Below are 16,043 nucleotides of genomic sequence, written 5' to 3' on the forward strand. Positions count from 1 at the left end.
CCCAAATGTCACATTGTCTTATGATTGTGAAAAAAAGGAAAATAAGTTAGGCTGAAAAGCTTAAAAAAACGTTCAGTTATGATAAGCGCAGTCTTTTTTTCTATACAAGTACATTAGTTTGTTTGTAAGAACTTAACACGTTTCAGAGTTTTGTAGCTACATAATAACGTTCCTTTAAGGGTATTAAAGTGTCTCCAGCCAGGGCGCTCAGCTGAGGTAGTAAATAAAGAAGGAGGGGAATGTGCGCCCGGCTTTGGCAGGAGGCATCCAGGCAGTCAGACCACTGCAAAGTGCTCAACGCGGGACACACTCGGTTTGGTCCACGCCACTCCTCCTCTTCTGTCCAGGAGAAGACCCCAGATCTCGTCTGTCTGTCTGTGAGGCGCTCATCCTAACCAATGATGTGAAAACCAGTAGGAACGCTTCGTCAGATGCTCAAACCAATCGTCGCTCCCAGACTTGCGCGGCTATATTTTCAACTCACTCTCGCAGTTTAGAGTCAGACTCCAGCTGGTGATCAAACGACGAGACCTGGCGGTGTGAGATGCGGCAATGTCCCGAGGAAAATGCCCCCGCGTGAACCCCTTGGACTCCGTCTGGATCTTGACGTTGGTCACATTTGCGGTGAATGTGATGGACGGGGACGCCTACAGCTGTCGCGAGGTGAAGGCAGCTTTCCAGGTGCGGCAGGTGGGGCCCCTTCACTTCGTGCCGGAGACACCTTACACAGGTAAGGTGGAGACTGATGGAGACAAGTGAGGAGCACAAATAAGCATCTTCCCCCTGGCAGGAGCAAACTTTATTATTCACCTCTTGTTAGTTATTTATTTATTTTTTTTTGAGAATAGGATAAAAAAAAGAATAGTTCAGTTAATGTTCCTGTCAAAAGCGCACGCTGATACATAGTCCTGCTGGTCTCTGAGTGGCAGCAGAAAAATAAATGATTGATGAAAAATATTTTTATGCTCTCTGCCTTAACTTTTCGGTTTGATTGCACTGATTTGACTGCACTTACAAACTTCAACATATAGCCTATTTTCTATCGGGATGGAGGTGGCACATGTCTTATAATAATGACTCTTTAGAGCAGTGGTTCCCGCAGATTGGGTCAGGACCCCACTTGGGGTCACCAAGTCTGGGATCTTGAAAAGATCTATGGAAACCAAGTGAGCTTTAAAAATGATCGCCAAGCACATTTCGTCTTAACTGTTACGAGAAAAAAAAATAGCAGTCATAAATGCATCAAAATCTATAAACTTGAAAAAGCTCTTTGGTAAATTAGCAAGACTTGCATACTTCAGCAGTACAATCAGGTCATAAGTCTCTGCAACTATTATTTTGTGGGTCTAAAGCAACAAACGTTGGAAAAACACTCATTAGAGCTTTTTTTTTTTTGTTAGATTTTATATTTCTTTTTACAACTGTATCACCCAGTCCTTCTTTTTCACAAATTTTATTTTAGTTTCCTTCACAAATTGCTGCTTCACCAATTGCTTATCACGTATAAGATTTAACACACATGCGTATGACTTCTTTAGATTCAATAACCTTTTAGGCATTTTAGGCAGGTGCAACCAGAGGGACTGATCTGCACGATAAGAGACAAAACAAGCAAACAAAAATTGAAAAATTACAGGTGTAACCGAGAGAGCAGATTACTTTCACTGGAACATGAAGTTTGACGTAGGAAAGAGGCAGGTAGCTGAGAGGGGTGACAGGGCATGTGGGCAGTAAACTGAGCTAAGAGAGCAGTGAGATGAATGGTGATTAGACTGAGTTGACACTGTGCATAGCTTGAGTGCTGTTGTGCAGAGGTTGGAGCTGTTCTTTGTGTGGTCTAAGCCTGTTTCTGATTTGTGACAGCCATTTCCATGGCATTGATAATGATCTCTGTTCAAAAACCTCTGTGGGTAACTTGTACTGTCACAGAACAAGGTTTTGGACCCAAAACCTCACTCAGAAAAGAGGAGGATGACATTGGTAATTTCCAAACCTTCACATGTGCACTTACGTATGCAGGACTGGCTGCATATGGACAATGTGTTGGGAGTTTACTTTCTCAAGTTTGTGGTAACAAAACAGGTCAAATTATTGACAGTGATGGATTACCACAGAAGCAAACTACTTGGAGTGTGAAACTAACGCCCTACGTTACTAGTTACACCAAAAGAAGTAACCCGAGTACAAGCACATTTTCACTAACACTGTCTGTAAAACTTGTGGAGGTTGTGTAATAGCATTAGGAGGCATGGCTTTTAATGGCTCTTTAAATGTTCACTAAATATTTTCTGACAGATCCCTGTCTCTGTCTCTTTATCACCACTGGGATTTTTAACATTGTACAAGTCTACTGACAGCGCCTGACTGACTTTACAATTCCCAGATGATAAAAGCCTAATAAGCCAAAGTGGTTTGGGATGCAAATAGAAAAGCATTTCTTTTCTTACATAGTTTCAAATGTTAAATTAAATGTCAGTGCAAAAGTTATAATTTCTTTTCCAAAAAAACAGTGAGTGATGCACGCGTTTTGGCGTACAGATGTGACTGATTAATAGTACTCCCGCTGCAAAACAGTAACTTGCAGGTTGGCTCCAGCTCCAGTATCACCCAGTTTGACTCTGCTTGCTGTAACTGGAAGAAGAGTAATAGATATCTGAGTGGGAAACATACTTAGAGGTACATCCAAACCACTTGATATGTTTGTTTTGCATAGTGTCACTGGTAGCAACGGAGAATGTCATTTCCATAGCATGAAGTGTGGAGGTTTTAAAGACAATGGAAGGACCTTGGAGCAAAACTTGACTTCAGTCTGGCACACGGCTTGTGTCACACATATTTAAAGTCAGCACTGTATTTGCAGAAATTGCTTGAAGAATCTCATTCTGCAGCCAGTGAAAAAGTAGATAAATAAATTTGATTAAATTAAATAATAAAAAAAATAGAACAGTGTACTGTGCACATTTTCCAAGTCTTTTTATCTGTGATTCTATTTCAGAGATAAAACTTATATTACGTTTTTAGTATTTTCTCCTAACTTAGACTCAGTCCTTCCCAGTACAGAAGATTATAGATTATGTAGCTTTTTATTTGTATTTTTCTTGTTTTGAGTCTGTTGCAGTTCTGCCTTAACGTGCTGAAAAGTGGAAATGGTTACTGAAGTGGGAGATTTGGCTTACATAAAAATATGTGTGTACACAATGGTGCTATATTTCTTTAGTTCTTAAATCAAATGCCAACAAAAGCAACTCTTGGAAATTTAAAGAGGCAAGACTCAGCTCTTTTCACAGTCTGATGTTTGTTTTAGGATACAGTGCTGTGTTTCATGCACGGTGAACAGATTTCTCACTAAGTAGTAGGAGTGTGTCAGCTAAGCTATTAAATGATCTTGTTATGAAGGGTAAAATGATCGGTCATTTTACTCTACATACTTATTTTGAGATTTATGACCTATTTTTAATATTCTGAAATAATGCACCAGTGCATTTCACAGCTCTGATAAAATAAAGCAGTATTCTGCAGGATTTTAACTACCCTCTTTTTTAGTCCCAGATGATTATTTAATAAAACAAAATGAAAGACAGCATGCATTGTAGTTTTAATTGACAAAATTAGGGTCGTGTGTTAACAGCAAAAGAATAGGAACAGTGCGTTATCACATATTGCCAGATCCTTAAGCGGTTACAGCATCAAAGACCTTGGAAAGTTCTAAAAGCTCACTATAGTCTTTGAATGGTTGGACTTATTTTGACTTTCTTTTAACCTCTCTGACTTCTACAGCACACACAGAGCCTGTCCACTATACACACTTGAAAACACTGGGCATTTGTATTTACTTTTTCTGGTCATTTCTGCTTCAGTATATTAAAGAACTCAATAAGAAAACATCCCATGGATTTTGTTTTCAACCGAAGAAAGGCCAGCATTGATGTTTTCCAAGAATGATGTCTTAAGTACAGTGTTTTCTCCTAAAAAGTCATATTATTGAACTGACAAGTACATTAGCTTTTTTATCCACCCACCCAAATGTGCCAGTCCACTCAGTGTTGACCAGTATGAGGAGGTAATTTCTGTCTGTTTTAACACAGCATCTCTTATTGGATTTTTATATAAGCCTATCTTGTGTTTCTAAGATTGTGTGGCACTGTACCTTCCTGGCTTCCAAATGTGGCAACAGAAGAGGTGATTTTATCAGGACAGACTCTCAACTGTGTAAAGGTTTGAAACGAACCCTTTCCACTTTGCTTCCAAGGAGCCAGTTTATCTTGCATTCTTTTAAAGTGGTTTTGATAAATAGATCTTCAAGTAATTTTTTTGTCCAATCTTTGTATCCTGAGGAAAATATTGCTTAAGACCACTTTAAAGGATTAAATGAATGTCTGGCTCTGGAAGCAAAATAAAGAAATGGGAAATGAATCAATACTCAGTACTGTATGGTATCTAGCTCTGGATAATATTTAGAAAAGTATTAATGCTGTTCTTTTTGTAGAGATGGTACACAAGAGTGCCATGTTCAACAGATGATATCAAATGGGAAGAGAAGTCCTCTAAAGAAGTACTGTACCAGTCTTTGGACTCGTGCCCTTCTGATATAATGCTGCTTCAGCAGGACTGAGCCAATTTGGCCAACAGTTTTTCATCTCTCTTTATGGTCTGCCTGTCCAACCTCTGCCCTCTTGTGTGGCTTTGGACTCTGTGCCAACCACTAAAGACAGTTTCAGCTCTGGGGTCTGTGAAAGCCAAACATTCCAGTTGAGTTTCAAGGTAGGCCAAAGATTCAGGTATATGGCAAAGGGCCCTTTGAGATGTGTTTTCATTCAACACAGCCTATCCAAAGCCCAGCAAATCTGTGCAGAGTAAATATTCTTCATGTTCAGAGGAACTTGGAATTTCAAAGGGCACTGGCTTCCTAAGGCAGGGGAAGGGTAACTGTCTTAATTGCCTACTCTCTAACAAAGTTATTCTTGTTCTCTGAAAAATATCACAGCACAAAAATAAACAGCATCATTAGAAAACCACAGCCTTACCACTCATCAGTGAAAGTCATAACAAAAAATATCCATACCCTATTAGGAAGATTTACACTGTACAGAAATACCATATTCTTGTGTGAGGTATGTCTTACAAAACAATATGATAAATGTGTTTATATTGTGTAAGATAAGCACTAACATGCACCAACTAATATACATTCATTCATACTAACAACTTCTCAGCAGCACACTGTAATCAGCTCCCCTGCTGTAGTACCACAAATTGGGAGTGGCGTGTGAGTTAACAGAGCAATTAGAAAGTGGTTGAGTTTCTCCACTCTCAAGTTTTGACAAGACCTCTGAGCCATGGCAAAATTCCCCTGAGGCATTTGTCACCTGAGAACAATTAAAGGAAATATAGACCTGACATCCAGTCTGGAGTGTGTTAAGATTTGGCCAGTAACATGTACAGTAGAGTGTGCATTAATTACATGGAGCTTGGAAACTGGAATACTTAGATCATTGGCATCTGTAATGAAAGTCTTACAAAATTTCACTTGAAATAAGAAGACATAATCACAGCTACTAAGAAGAAGTACAACATCATAAGAGATCAAGGAGCATTGACTTGGATATTATCTTAGATTTGTTGGACAGGTTTTGGAGGCTTGTTGTGGCCAATTTCAGGACTGTACCTGCAAGTAGATCATTATCTAAACCTGTTAAAGTGGGATGTCTCTATTTTTTTCCCAGACATATTGTGTAAAAATTAAAATGTTTAAGTTTAAAATTAGTTGTTTTTTTTGGTATTCAGAGTGATCCTAACTTTAGGCCATCATAGAGAAAGACAAACATTTGACATGTTTGTGTTATCTGCATACTGAAAATTTCAATGTACTTTAACCATTCAAAACATTCTTCATAAACAAGGCAGCTTAAAAAAAGAAAGATTTCAGTCTCTCAATGGTTCCAGATGTGTTGTTTTCTGCTTAAGTAAATTATGATGCAAAAGTTATAAAAAGAAGCATCTATCTATCTATCTATCTATCTATCTATCTATCTATCTATCTATCTATCTATCTATCTATCTATCTATCTATCTATCTATCTATCTATCTATCTATCCATCCATCCATCCATCCATCCATCCATCCATCCATCCATCCTGTTTGGTGCATGTTACAAGAAAAGTCTTTCCAAATATCATAGATAGAATTTCTAGATTTTCATAGACAGATTAAAGGAGAGAACACACAGTATATATGAGTATATTTAATTTTGTTTATCAATTTAGAACAGTACTTAATTGTTTTATAATCAGTAGTTCTACAAAGGCACGCTTTTCACATGTGACTTAAATAATTAATATCTTTTTAGTGGTCTAGTGGTCTAAACATCTTTGCACAAGTTTGTGTTTAAGATATGCAATGATTTTATTGAGAAAAACTTTTTTGTGATACATTGCACATCTAAAGTAATACAATGGGATTGTTTTTTTCACATTGTGTTATACCTGACCAATTCAAGGACTTTACTTTAGTCACATTTACTTCAAGGAAAAACAATATTGTTCTTCTCCAAAATAATCAAAAAATATTAAGAAACAAAACAGAATAAAAAATAACTCTAGGATGATTTGGGAAATTATTAGTAATCTATACTTTTTGTGCTGTTTTATCCCGTTTGTGACAAAAAAATAAAAAAGACAACATGTAAACCCTTTACACAGATGGTACCAAAAGCTGGTAGGAAGAGAATTATGCAAAAAAGGTTTTCAGCAACAGTGTAAAAAAAAAAAAGAGAATAGACTCCTACAGAGAAAGAGATAATCAGCCAACAGCCGCAGGACAGCCAGTTATGACTTCATTTATCTGGCTCTGGGATGGGAACAAATGCAGACTCTCTAGGTAATTAAAAAACACCCAGCCTAACAAGGATATGCCAGGCGCATGGGAGAGAGGGAGCAGAAAGGGAAAGAGGGATTCAGAATGCAACCCTATTGTGTTTCATGGAGGGATTTGAACAGTGAGGCGCTGGCCTTGTGACCCGATCCAATGCCATGTTTTAAGCTCTGGTTACAACTGCCTAAAGTCACTACTGTCCATCTCCTCCCTCCAGAAGAAGGAGTTATCATATCAAACTTGTGCATAATAGAAAATAAACTATGGATTTATATTTGTGTAAAAAGTCATTGGTCATGAAGGGTTATCGGTGTTTAGCAATACTGATGACTGTGTAGCAATCCCACTGCTGATGTAGGGAGACAGCTGATGTAACTGTGTGGTGATTCTGAACTTTTTGCAGTGTGGTCACAATCTTCATATGTTTGTTATAAAATGCAGTTTTATAGCTAAATGGCATCCAATTGTAAAAAAAAAAAGACTGTCTTTTTTGTGCATAATTGCTCATTAGTACTTATGAAAGATTATGCCTAAAAAGGTGCAAATGCTTTACTTTTTAAAGTCTAATTGGAAATGTAAATTATTTCTGAATTCATGCATTTATTTAATAACTGTGAGTGGAATGGTATTACTTTAAAGCAGATTAGCAGATATGGTATTTCTAGTATTAAACATAGATAAATGTTTTGTCTGGCTTCTCATCTTACCGTAATGCCTTTTCTGTCTCAGTGGAATCCCAGTTTATCTTTGTGTCTGCATGGGCACATTAGATTTACATAGTGTGCTTTTTACTTAAATGATAAACTGATGTATGTAAAGGTTGAGGCTTATGCCATTTTTCTTAAATTCATGAATATTAAAACAGTAAATACAACCATTAAATGCCTTAATCCTTTGCAAAGAGTTTGCATTTTTGTATCGTTTGGAAAACAGGTTCTTTTTTACAAGTTCTCATTCAAAACTCACATCACTTTCTCTTCCATTGTTCATATTTTGTAAAAATATTGAGTCCAAAAAGAAAAAAACAGCAAAAAAGAATAGAAAGAAATACATTCTTTTTTTTTTCTATTTGACTTTTCCAGATGTTGATCTGCTCGTTTGTAAGCACCAAGGTCCATCTTGCTGCACCCGAAAGATGGAGGAGAATTACCAAGTTGCTGCAAAACGAGAAACCCTCAACGACATTCTCAGCTACACTTACGAGCCAGAGCGCATCTTGTCGGGCCATTCAGACGCCTTTCATGGTAAGTTCTTAAACTGTGGGCTTGAGCAGGTGCTAGACGGCATTGGCTGACACACAGCGGAAAGACATGCTGTCATGATGTGTTGCCATTTAGCTATCTGTGACATCCAGTGCAGTAACTGACAACAGGACACTGATACTCCACATTCATACCCTCAGGACAGTAATTAATATGAAAACTTAATCTTTGTAATTATTGTTGCGCTTGCAGTTATGTGATAATTTGAAGGATTTTTGAATGTAGATGGACAAATAGGATATAAAGGCCTACTAAAACAGCAAAACTGACTGTTTGACAAATGCTTCTGGGAAGCAAAGCCATCCATACAGGACAACTATTGGTGTTTGTTTATTTAATGTTCATAAGATAGTAAGCTGTTTCTGGAAGTGACATGTCTTTGCCTTTCTACAGCTGAATGCACCGATGCAGTACCTAATTGCGTTGTCCCTCCTTGTCTTAATTCAGTGTCATCCAACTCGTATAGCATATGGTACATCATTTTGATGTTTATTTATTAATTTATTGTTTCAGAGATTTGAGTATACTGCTTTCGGTTTTAAGAACTGGTGGTTTGACATGGTTTATTAATGACTGAATGATATTTGTATACATCATGAAATATTTCTACAATTTAAGGGTTAAAACTGATCAGGGAAAACAGAAAAAAAAAGATTTTCAAACAACAGAGTTTTGAATATTATTGCTGTTTATTACTGGACAGGATCTTTTTGTGTCTTACATATAAATCATATTCTATGAAATCAAACCTCTCCACTATATTACTTTAGGTATTTAGAGTACTGGAAAGATAAGCTTAGAGCAGTTAAACATTTACAAATAGAGTGGGTTGTGGGCTGCACAGTTGTGTAGTGATTAGCATCGTTGGCTCACAGCAAAGAGGTTTGTGGTTTGAACCTTGAGACTTTTGTGTGTGAAGTTTTCATGAATGGGGTTTCTCCTTGAAATTTCAGCTTCCTCCCACAGTCCAGAAACACATGTTAGGGTATTTGAGGATTTTAAACTTTAACCATACATCTTCACGTTCAGTTGTTTGTGTTGTGCGTCTCTGTGTTGGCTCTAGGATTAAATGGTGACCAGACCATTGTGTAACCTCTTTTTTTTTTTTGTTTGCCTGTTGACTGCTGGGATAGGCTCCAGCCTACAAGAGAGATGAAGTAACTGTGTTTGAAGAACACTTCTGGTATGTGTCCTTTTTATCGTGATTTAGATCCTTCCCATCTTACCTCATGTCTGAGCCTGTCTCGGCAACGACGATCAGGGGTTTCACACATCCACAAAAGGCCAAAGTGGAAAATTACAATGGAATAACAATAGAAACTTAAGTGTGATGGTGTTGAAAATGATGATGTCACCAGCTCTTACTTTTCAAGGTCTTCTAAAGACAGTCTCTGTGATGTCTGAGTGGCGTGAGAAGAATGTGGAGCAGCATGTGGCTCATATATCGCATGAAGTAATGAGAATTTGATTTTGACATGAGTGCAGTTATTCACACGTTTGATGGTACCAAAAAAGAAGAAAGCTTGTGGCTGGCACTCCTATATTTCTCTTCTTGTCTGAATTTGTTCACCACAAAGCCACTTATTTTAATATACTGTGTTTATTTAATCTTCATTAAATAGTGTGGCCTTTGTGTCAGTATCTCTTTTATGTTCTTGCTGTCATAATTGACCGTTGACTGTGGTTTCAAGCTGACTCTGAGTCTGGTTTCCTCACATGATTTTTCCCTCCTCCAGCCTATCCACTATACTCCCGATACTAACTCGTTCTCAATAATCCATTCACTGCATGTGTTTAACCTTTCCATTATGCTTTATTATCACCTGCTGCCAAAAGGCAAAGGTGGTTGATAATGCTTGTGTGCGTGTCTGAGTGTGAGTGTTTGCGTGTCTGTTACCAACTACAAGTCAGTCAATTTTACAGATATAAAACTAAAATTTGATGTGGTAGTAGCTTAGAGTTATTCACAACACATCGCCTTAGCATAACATTTTGCAATATTGCATGAGATCGCACATACGATGATCTTACCCTAAATCTCTGGCTTTGGATTCTTTTTTTATTCGGCAACTCCTCCTTTTAGGGTGCACCACAGTGGATCATCTGCCTCCATCTCGCCCTATCCTATCCTCCTCTGTCACACCAATCCTCTTTATATTATTCTTCACTACATTCATGAAACTTCTCTGTGGTCTTCCTTTTTTTCCTCCTCCCTGGCTGCTCTATATTCAACATCCTTTATTCAACATCCTGTATCAACATCCTAACGACGTCCTTGAAAAATGTGCATTCCACCAACAGAAGACAAAACAAAAGCAAGTCAAGTGATCCTCGATTACTTACTGTCTGACCCAGAGGTTGCATCAAATGACTGAAAACAGCATGACTGTTTCAATTTTGCTCTGAAGCTTGCAACCTCACTCCTCTCCCACACTAGCAACTCGGATTAACAGCACTATTTTAGTACTTTATAGGATTTTTTAAACCTACAAGTAATAACTTCACAGCATTCATTCCCTTTGCACGCCCCTGTCATGATATTAGACATGCTCTGAGGTCTTTAGCCAGTAGCCCTTCAGTGGAATTTCAGCACCTGGCTAGAGTCATGCCCTGGGAGTCAAGGTCAGCCGTGACAACAAGTCTAAACTGGACTGGAGATTTACTACAGGTGGCCTATTCGGTCATCCACAGTGTTGCCATGTTCTAATCTGTAAACATTTTTAATACAAAGATCACAAAAGTGCAGAAAAACAATTCTTCTATCAATATTTACAGAAATATTTTTGGTATAATTGTAAGCCACAGTTAAGTAGCCCTGAGTGTTTTTACTTTTTCTTCTTACACTCCTGTTTTTTACTAACAAATCCGTCAAGATCAGCTACTCCCAGATCTTGAAATATTTGTTCATAATCCTAAACATAGATTACTTTGACTCGAAATAGGGCAATTCAGTTAACAAATAAATAAATAAAAACAACATAAGGTTTTCCTTATTGTTGGTTTTATTTTTATTTATTATTGTTCATGTGCACAGTTTAATTTCTTGTTCCTTCTATTGCACTATTGTCAGGCTGCCACATGAGCTTCCTTAGGGCTCCTCTACCCCCCCCCCCCACCGCATTTTTTTCTTCCTTCTGCTTTCCATTACTCCTCTGCGCCTCTGAGGAAGACTTATTTTCTACTTCATCATTTCTCTTTTTCACTGCGTTTATTCATGTGAAATTGAGTTCTAGTGAATTATTTTACAATGTTTTTCTCTCTCTTCCAAAGCATAAATGACAAGACTTTTTGTCTCCTCTCAGTATTAAGTTCTGAGCCCTGCTGGTGGGCCAGATTTATGTTAATTGTTACATTCATTCATGACCATTATAACATTCAGTTTTGATGTAACTTATCTGAGCCACAACATAAACTTTTTGAAGGATTTTAGATGCTGTGTTTACTCCGTTTTAAAATGTTGATTGCTTTGTTTTTGGTTTGCTTTAATTTATGACAGAAATCAACACCCATTCCTTCTTTCTCATTACTTTATGATGCTTCTAAAAGCTTCCTGCAGGCAAAACTTTGCCTTTTTCAGATCGCTGCAGATCAGTCACACAGAAATTTTTGTATTGGCCTTACATGTTGTATATACCATTAGTTCCTTTTTATTCATTGCTGTGTGTTTTAATGTGCAATGAACAAAGCACTTTCACATTCCTCCCTTCTTTGTTGGTTATTCACGTTTTCTCAAAAAATCTTCTATTTTTCTCATTCCACAATTTTTTTTTTTTTTAATTATCTGCCTTCCTTCTTCTTGCTTATCCACATGCAGCCCTCTGGGGGACTTTTGCAGACAGAAATTTGTGTTTCTCTACAAAAATCTAACTTTTTCTAATACTTCTCCTACACAGACCAAAACATGAGAAGCCCTGAGGAAATAAGAAACAATAGCAAAGACCTGACAGATGGATTAATCATTTGTTGATTTATCGACTTTATGCAAGATTTATGACAGTCATCTTCAAAGAAAAAGCTGAAAAAAATTCAGAGGTTATAAAAAGTGTTTATCAAAAATACAGAGTCTATTATAGTTAATATAGTGGGGTTAAAACTTATGAACATATTTTCTTTTTCGGAGTGACATGTCAGTCCTCATGTCCAATTATTTTGCACATTTTGATATGTGTGTGTGTATAGTAGGTGGGGGCGGAATGTGTGTGTGTGTGCATGCAGACTGAAGACATATGAGCATGCATAATATTTGCCACCATCACTAGTCACTGTAAGGCTCAAGTTATCCTCACAAGAGCTGCTAAATAGCTTTCAGAGAAATGTACGCTCCTGGCCTGAATAGCTCCGTGTCATCAATGAAAGTGCATTGGACCTGAAACATTCCATGTCCTTCAGTGAAGGTACAAGGAGTTCATTAGCCAAAAAAAAAAAGAAAAATTGTAGAAAAAAAAAAGGAAAAAGAGTCTATGACAAGAACTTTGTTTTCCTTCATTGAAGCAGTTTTCACACATACTTATTACTGAGTTATATTTCTGTATTTTTTAAACATTTTTTTTGAAGGATTTCGAAAGTTCTTATTGCTAACCTGTACTCTAAAATGTAATTTGGGTGTTATGTGATTTGCACACTTGTTTTAATTTTATGCTTTTGGTTATTTTTACAGTCAAAATTAAGCAGGTTTTGTTGTAAAACAGCAATAACATATGATATTAAAGCAAAGGACCCCTTTATTTATATCAAACTTAACCACTTTGCTTAAAATGTACTTTTCCTTTGACTTAAAGAGGACATATTATACAAAAATAACTTTTTGCATGTTTTTGTACTTCCATTTGGGTATCTACTGCTTCTAGAAACATTGCAAAAAAACAAACAAACAAACAAAAAAACACCCAGCCGTTTTTGACAAAACATAAATCTTTTGTGGTGTCTACAAAACGACCAATTTCAAAAACCTCAGAATTGTTGCGTCACATTTCTTGTTACCTAGCAACCCCAAGCCAAGCCCAGCCCCTCACCTACCTCCACCCATTTCATTACACATTAGTTCTGCTGGTTTTACCGCTGAACATTGTCTGCTGGAAAAGGAAAATGTTTTGTTGTGGGCTGCAATATAGAACATGTGTCCATGTGTGTTCTCCCAGTCACGGAGAACAGAATGAGATATTATACTCCAAGTGCTTTTAGAAGACTCACACGATCATTTGAATCTATTGGCATCCCTAAATTATTTGGTGATGATAAAACTTTAAATCATTGTTTTTTACAACCACCAACCAAGTTTGGTAGAACCTGTTTCTGTAGCAAAATTACATAAATCCAACATTGTATTTATTAGAATGTGTATTTTGCTGTTGGTGAGCAAGATTCTGAGCCCTATATTATGTTTTATCTTTGATATTTTGTGTTAAAGCATCTGCAATATCATGCTCCACATGTTCTTTTGGATGTTGTGTACACATCAAACTATATTTGCTATTAATTTTGACACAAACATAATCATAACAAATGGGGACATTTCCAACCGTCTGGGACTTGCTGTAAAGAGAACACTGCAGTTTAGAGAACAAACTTTTTTTTTATCTTGTCCAAATTGCTCTAAAAAGGCGCCACTCTGAAGTGGTTCCAAATGTAAGATTGCATCTCCAGTGGATAATCTCCCTTTGTAAAGCGTCCACAACTGTGGTGAAAAGTTTCTTTCTAAAGTGACATAGCTGCTCTGTTTTGTCAATAGCTGTTAGTGCCAGAATACAGGATGAATGTACTCAGTGAGGACTGACCTGGTAAAGGAAAATTATAATGGATAAATGGATAAAGACTTGCATTTCTATCGTATGTCTTTTTCTTTGAGTTAAGTTTATTTGTCTTTCTTCCCGTTGTTAATCTTCAACTTTCTCTTTTGTCCATTCAGAGGCATTACCTGTTAGCCAGTTTTTAATGCTTCCATGTCTTTGTGTCCCCAACTCCCATCTCTTGTTTACTCTCTAAACCACTCCCAAGAGACAGGAGGTGCGACATGGCTGGCTCATTAATCTGTTAAAGTGAAAGCCTTCTGTAATTTAGAAAATAGATACATTTACATTATTATTCCTCACAAGAGCTTTGGCCAAACTCAGATTTATTAGGTTCTCCCTACTCCTGTGACCACAACATAAGTCCCCATTCATTGGTGGATGATCCAATCTATCCCTCCAAAAGGTTAGGAGAAGAGAAAAAAGGAGCAATAAAAAAACCTTACAATGTCTTTTTTTGCAACTTTCTAAAACTGGTGTAAGGATTTACAAGATATGGTATGATATTTGAGATCTTCTCGAGACTGGACTGAGAGTATCATATGACTCAGGAATGATGCCATTTAGCATTATAATTCATTTAGCAATATAGTTTGATCAAATGTCATGATATTGGGAATGAGTTGTGGAAAACATCACTTTTCCACATTTTGGTATTATGATAAAAAAAGTATTTCATTGGCTTCTTACAATCACAAGCATATGTTTAGGAAACCACTGCCACCTCTTTGCTGACTGTTGTATGTGGGTCAGAAAGAATGTTCTATGAATGCTGCAATGTTACTCAATGATTGAATCCGCCATGTCTTGCAGTCATTGCTGGTATGTGAAAATGAAAGTTTAGATATGACCTAGGTGAAAGTGAGGACAAGGTACCTTTTCCTGGAGAGACAATTAAGGAAATCTGTAAGAATACAAAGGAAGAAAGGGTTAGACTGACAGAACATCTTGCAGACACAGCTCTTCACCCAACAGGGTAACAGACAGCCATGGTCAGGTTTGATCTCTCACCCTGCTGTTTTACCCTTTATATGACCATAACCAAAGCATTCATTCAGACATGAAAAAAAACATTTCCATTGACAGTCAGATCAACAACAAAAAAATGTTCATGCCAGAATGGGCTTAACCCATTGGCAGCGAGGCAAGAATATCTAGCCTAAAACCATATTGTGTGATGGAAATACTTTTTCCTCTCTTCATTTGAAAAGTCAAAACATCCTGGGTGGCTCACATAGTAAACCTTTGCAGAGGTATCTATGTCAATAATTAAACACAGGGAAATTCTATGCATGTGTATCTGCAGTTTGTGTGGGCATGTTTGTGAATGCAGAACATGTCTGTATACATCTGTGCAAGTGGCAGGAGCAATAACTCACTTTGCTGTTGCATAGTATCCTAATTCTTTCTTCAGACACAACACCTTCTATCTTAATTGCAATCTTTTGTCTGGAAGTTGTCTTGCTCATTTTCCCAGATTTTCTTGTCTTCACTCACATTTTTGTTCTCTCAGTTCATGTGTATTTTTTTTCCTGCAGATGTTTTGACTGACAGGGTTATTGCTCTGGAGGCTGATGCTTGGACAGAGGATGACATTGCACGGCACCATGAGCTCATTCTCAAATTAGGGAGGATATCCGGAATCCATCCCTACTTGTCTTATTTAATCATGCTGGGTGGAGAGGAAATGTGTTTATGGAATGAACAGTGGAGCAAATATATTGCACATTTTTGTCTGTGTATTCTAGGCATGTCTGTGCCGTAACTGCTGTTTTTAGTCTCCTGAGAAGTCATAACACTTAAGGACAAGATTACGGTTGTCCCAAGAATTGTTTTATTCAGAACAAGTGCAAATATGAGTACTTCAGTTTGGTGGCTTGCTGGTAATGAGTACCAATACTGAGTAGTTAATGAGTTAGTACTTAAACATTACACAATTATTTTAAAAACACATTTCTTTTATTTAAATCAAAGCAGACAGTCTGCTTCCTTAACATCATCTGTGTTTATCAAAAAATGTCTTTTAACTACAGACATTTTTTTTTTTTGGCCACTGGTTACATGCACAGTGGACGAGTATAGAGTATTGGGTGGTAGTGTGTGTATGTGTGTGTGTGTGTGTGT

The 16,043-nt window shown here is 37.2% G+C and overlaps 1 protein-coding gene across 2 annotated transcripts in view; it reads left to right on the plus strand.

Moving 5' to 3' along the window:
- The first annotated feature begins 248 nt into the window (after positions 1-248).
- LOC108245522 (glypican-5) overlaps positions 249-16,043 on the plus strand; it is an 85,214-nt gene continuing 69,419 nt past the window's right edge. Inside the window, exons 1-2 of one of the 2 annotated variants that reach the window (XM_017432498.3) lie at positions 249-730; positions 7,954-8,115. In XM_017432498.3, the coding sequence (XP_017287987.1) occupies positions 553-730; positions 7,954-8,115 (340 nt within the window). In that variant the 5' untranslated portion in view covers positions 249-552. The remainder of the gene's footprint in view (positions 731-7,953; positions 8,116-16,043) is intronic. The other variant, XM_017432499.3, reaches the window with a different exon arrangement.

This window comes from Kryptolebias marmoratus, linkage group LG20 (assembly GCF_001649575.2).
Source record: "Kryptolebias marmoratus isolate JLee-2015 linkage group LG20, ASM164957v2, whole genome shotgun sequence".
Taxonomy (NCBI): domain Eukaryota; kingdom Metazoa; phylum Chordata; class Actinopteri; order Cyprinodontiformes; family Rivulidae; genus Kryptolebias; species Kryptolebias marmoratus.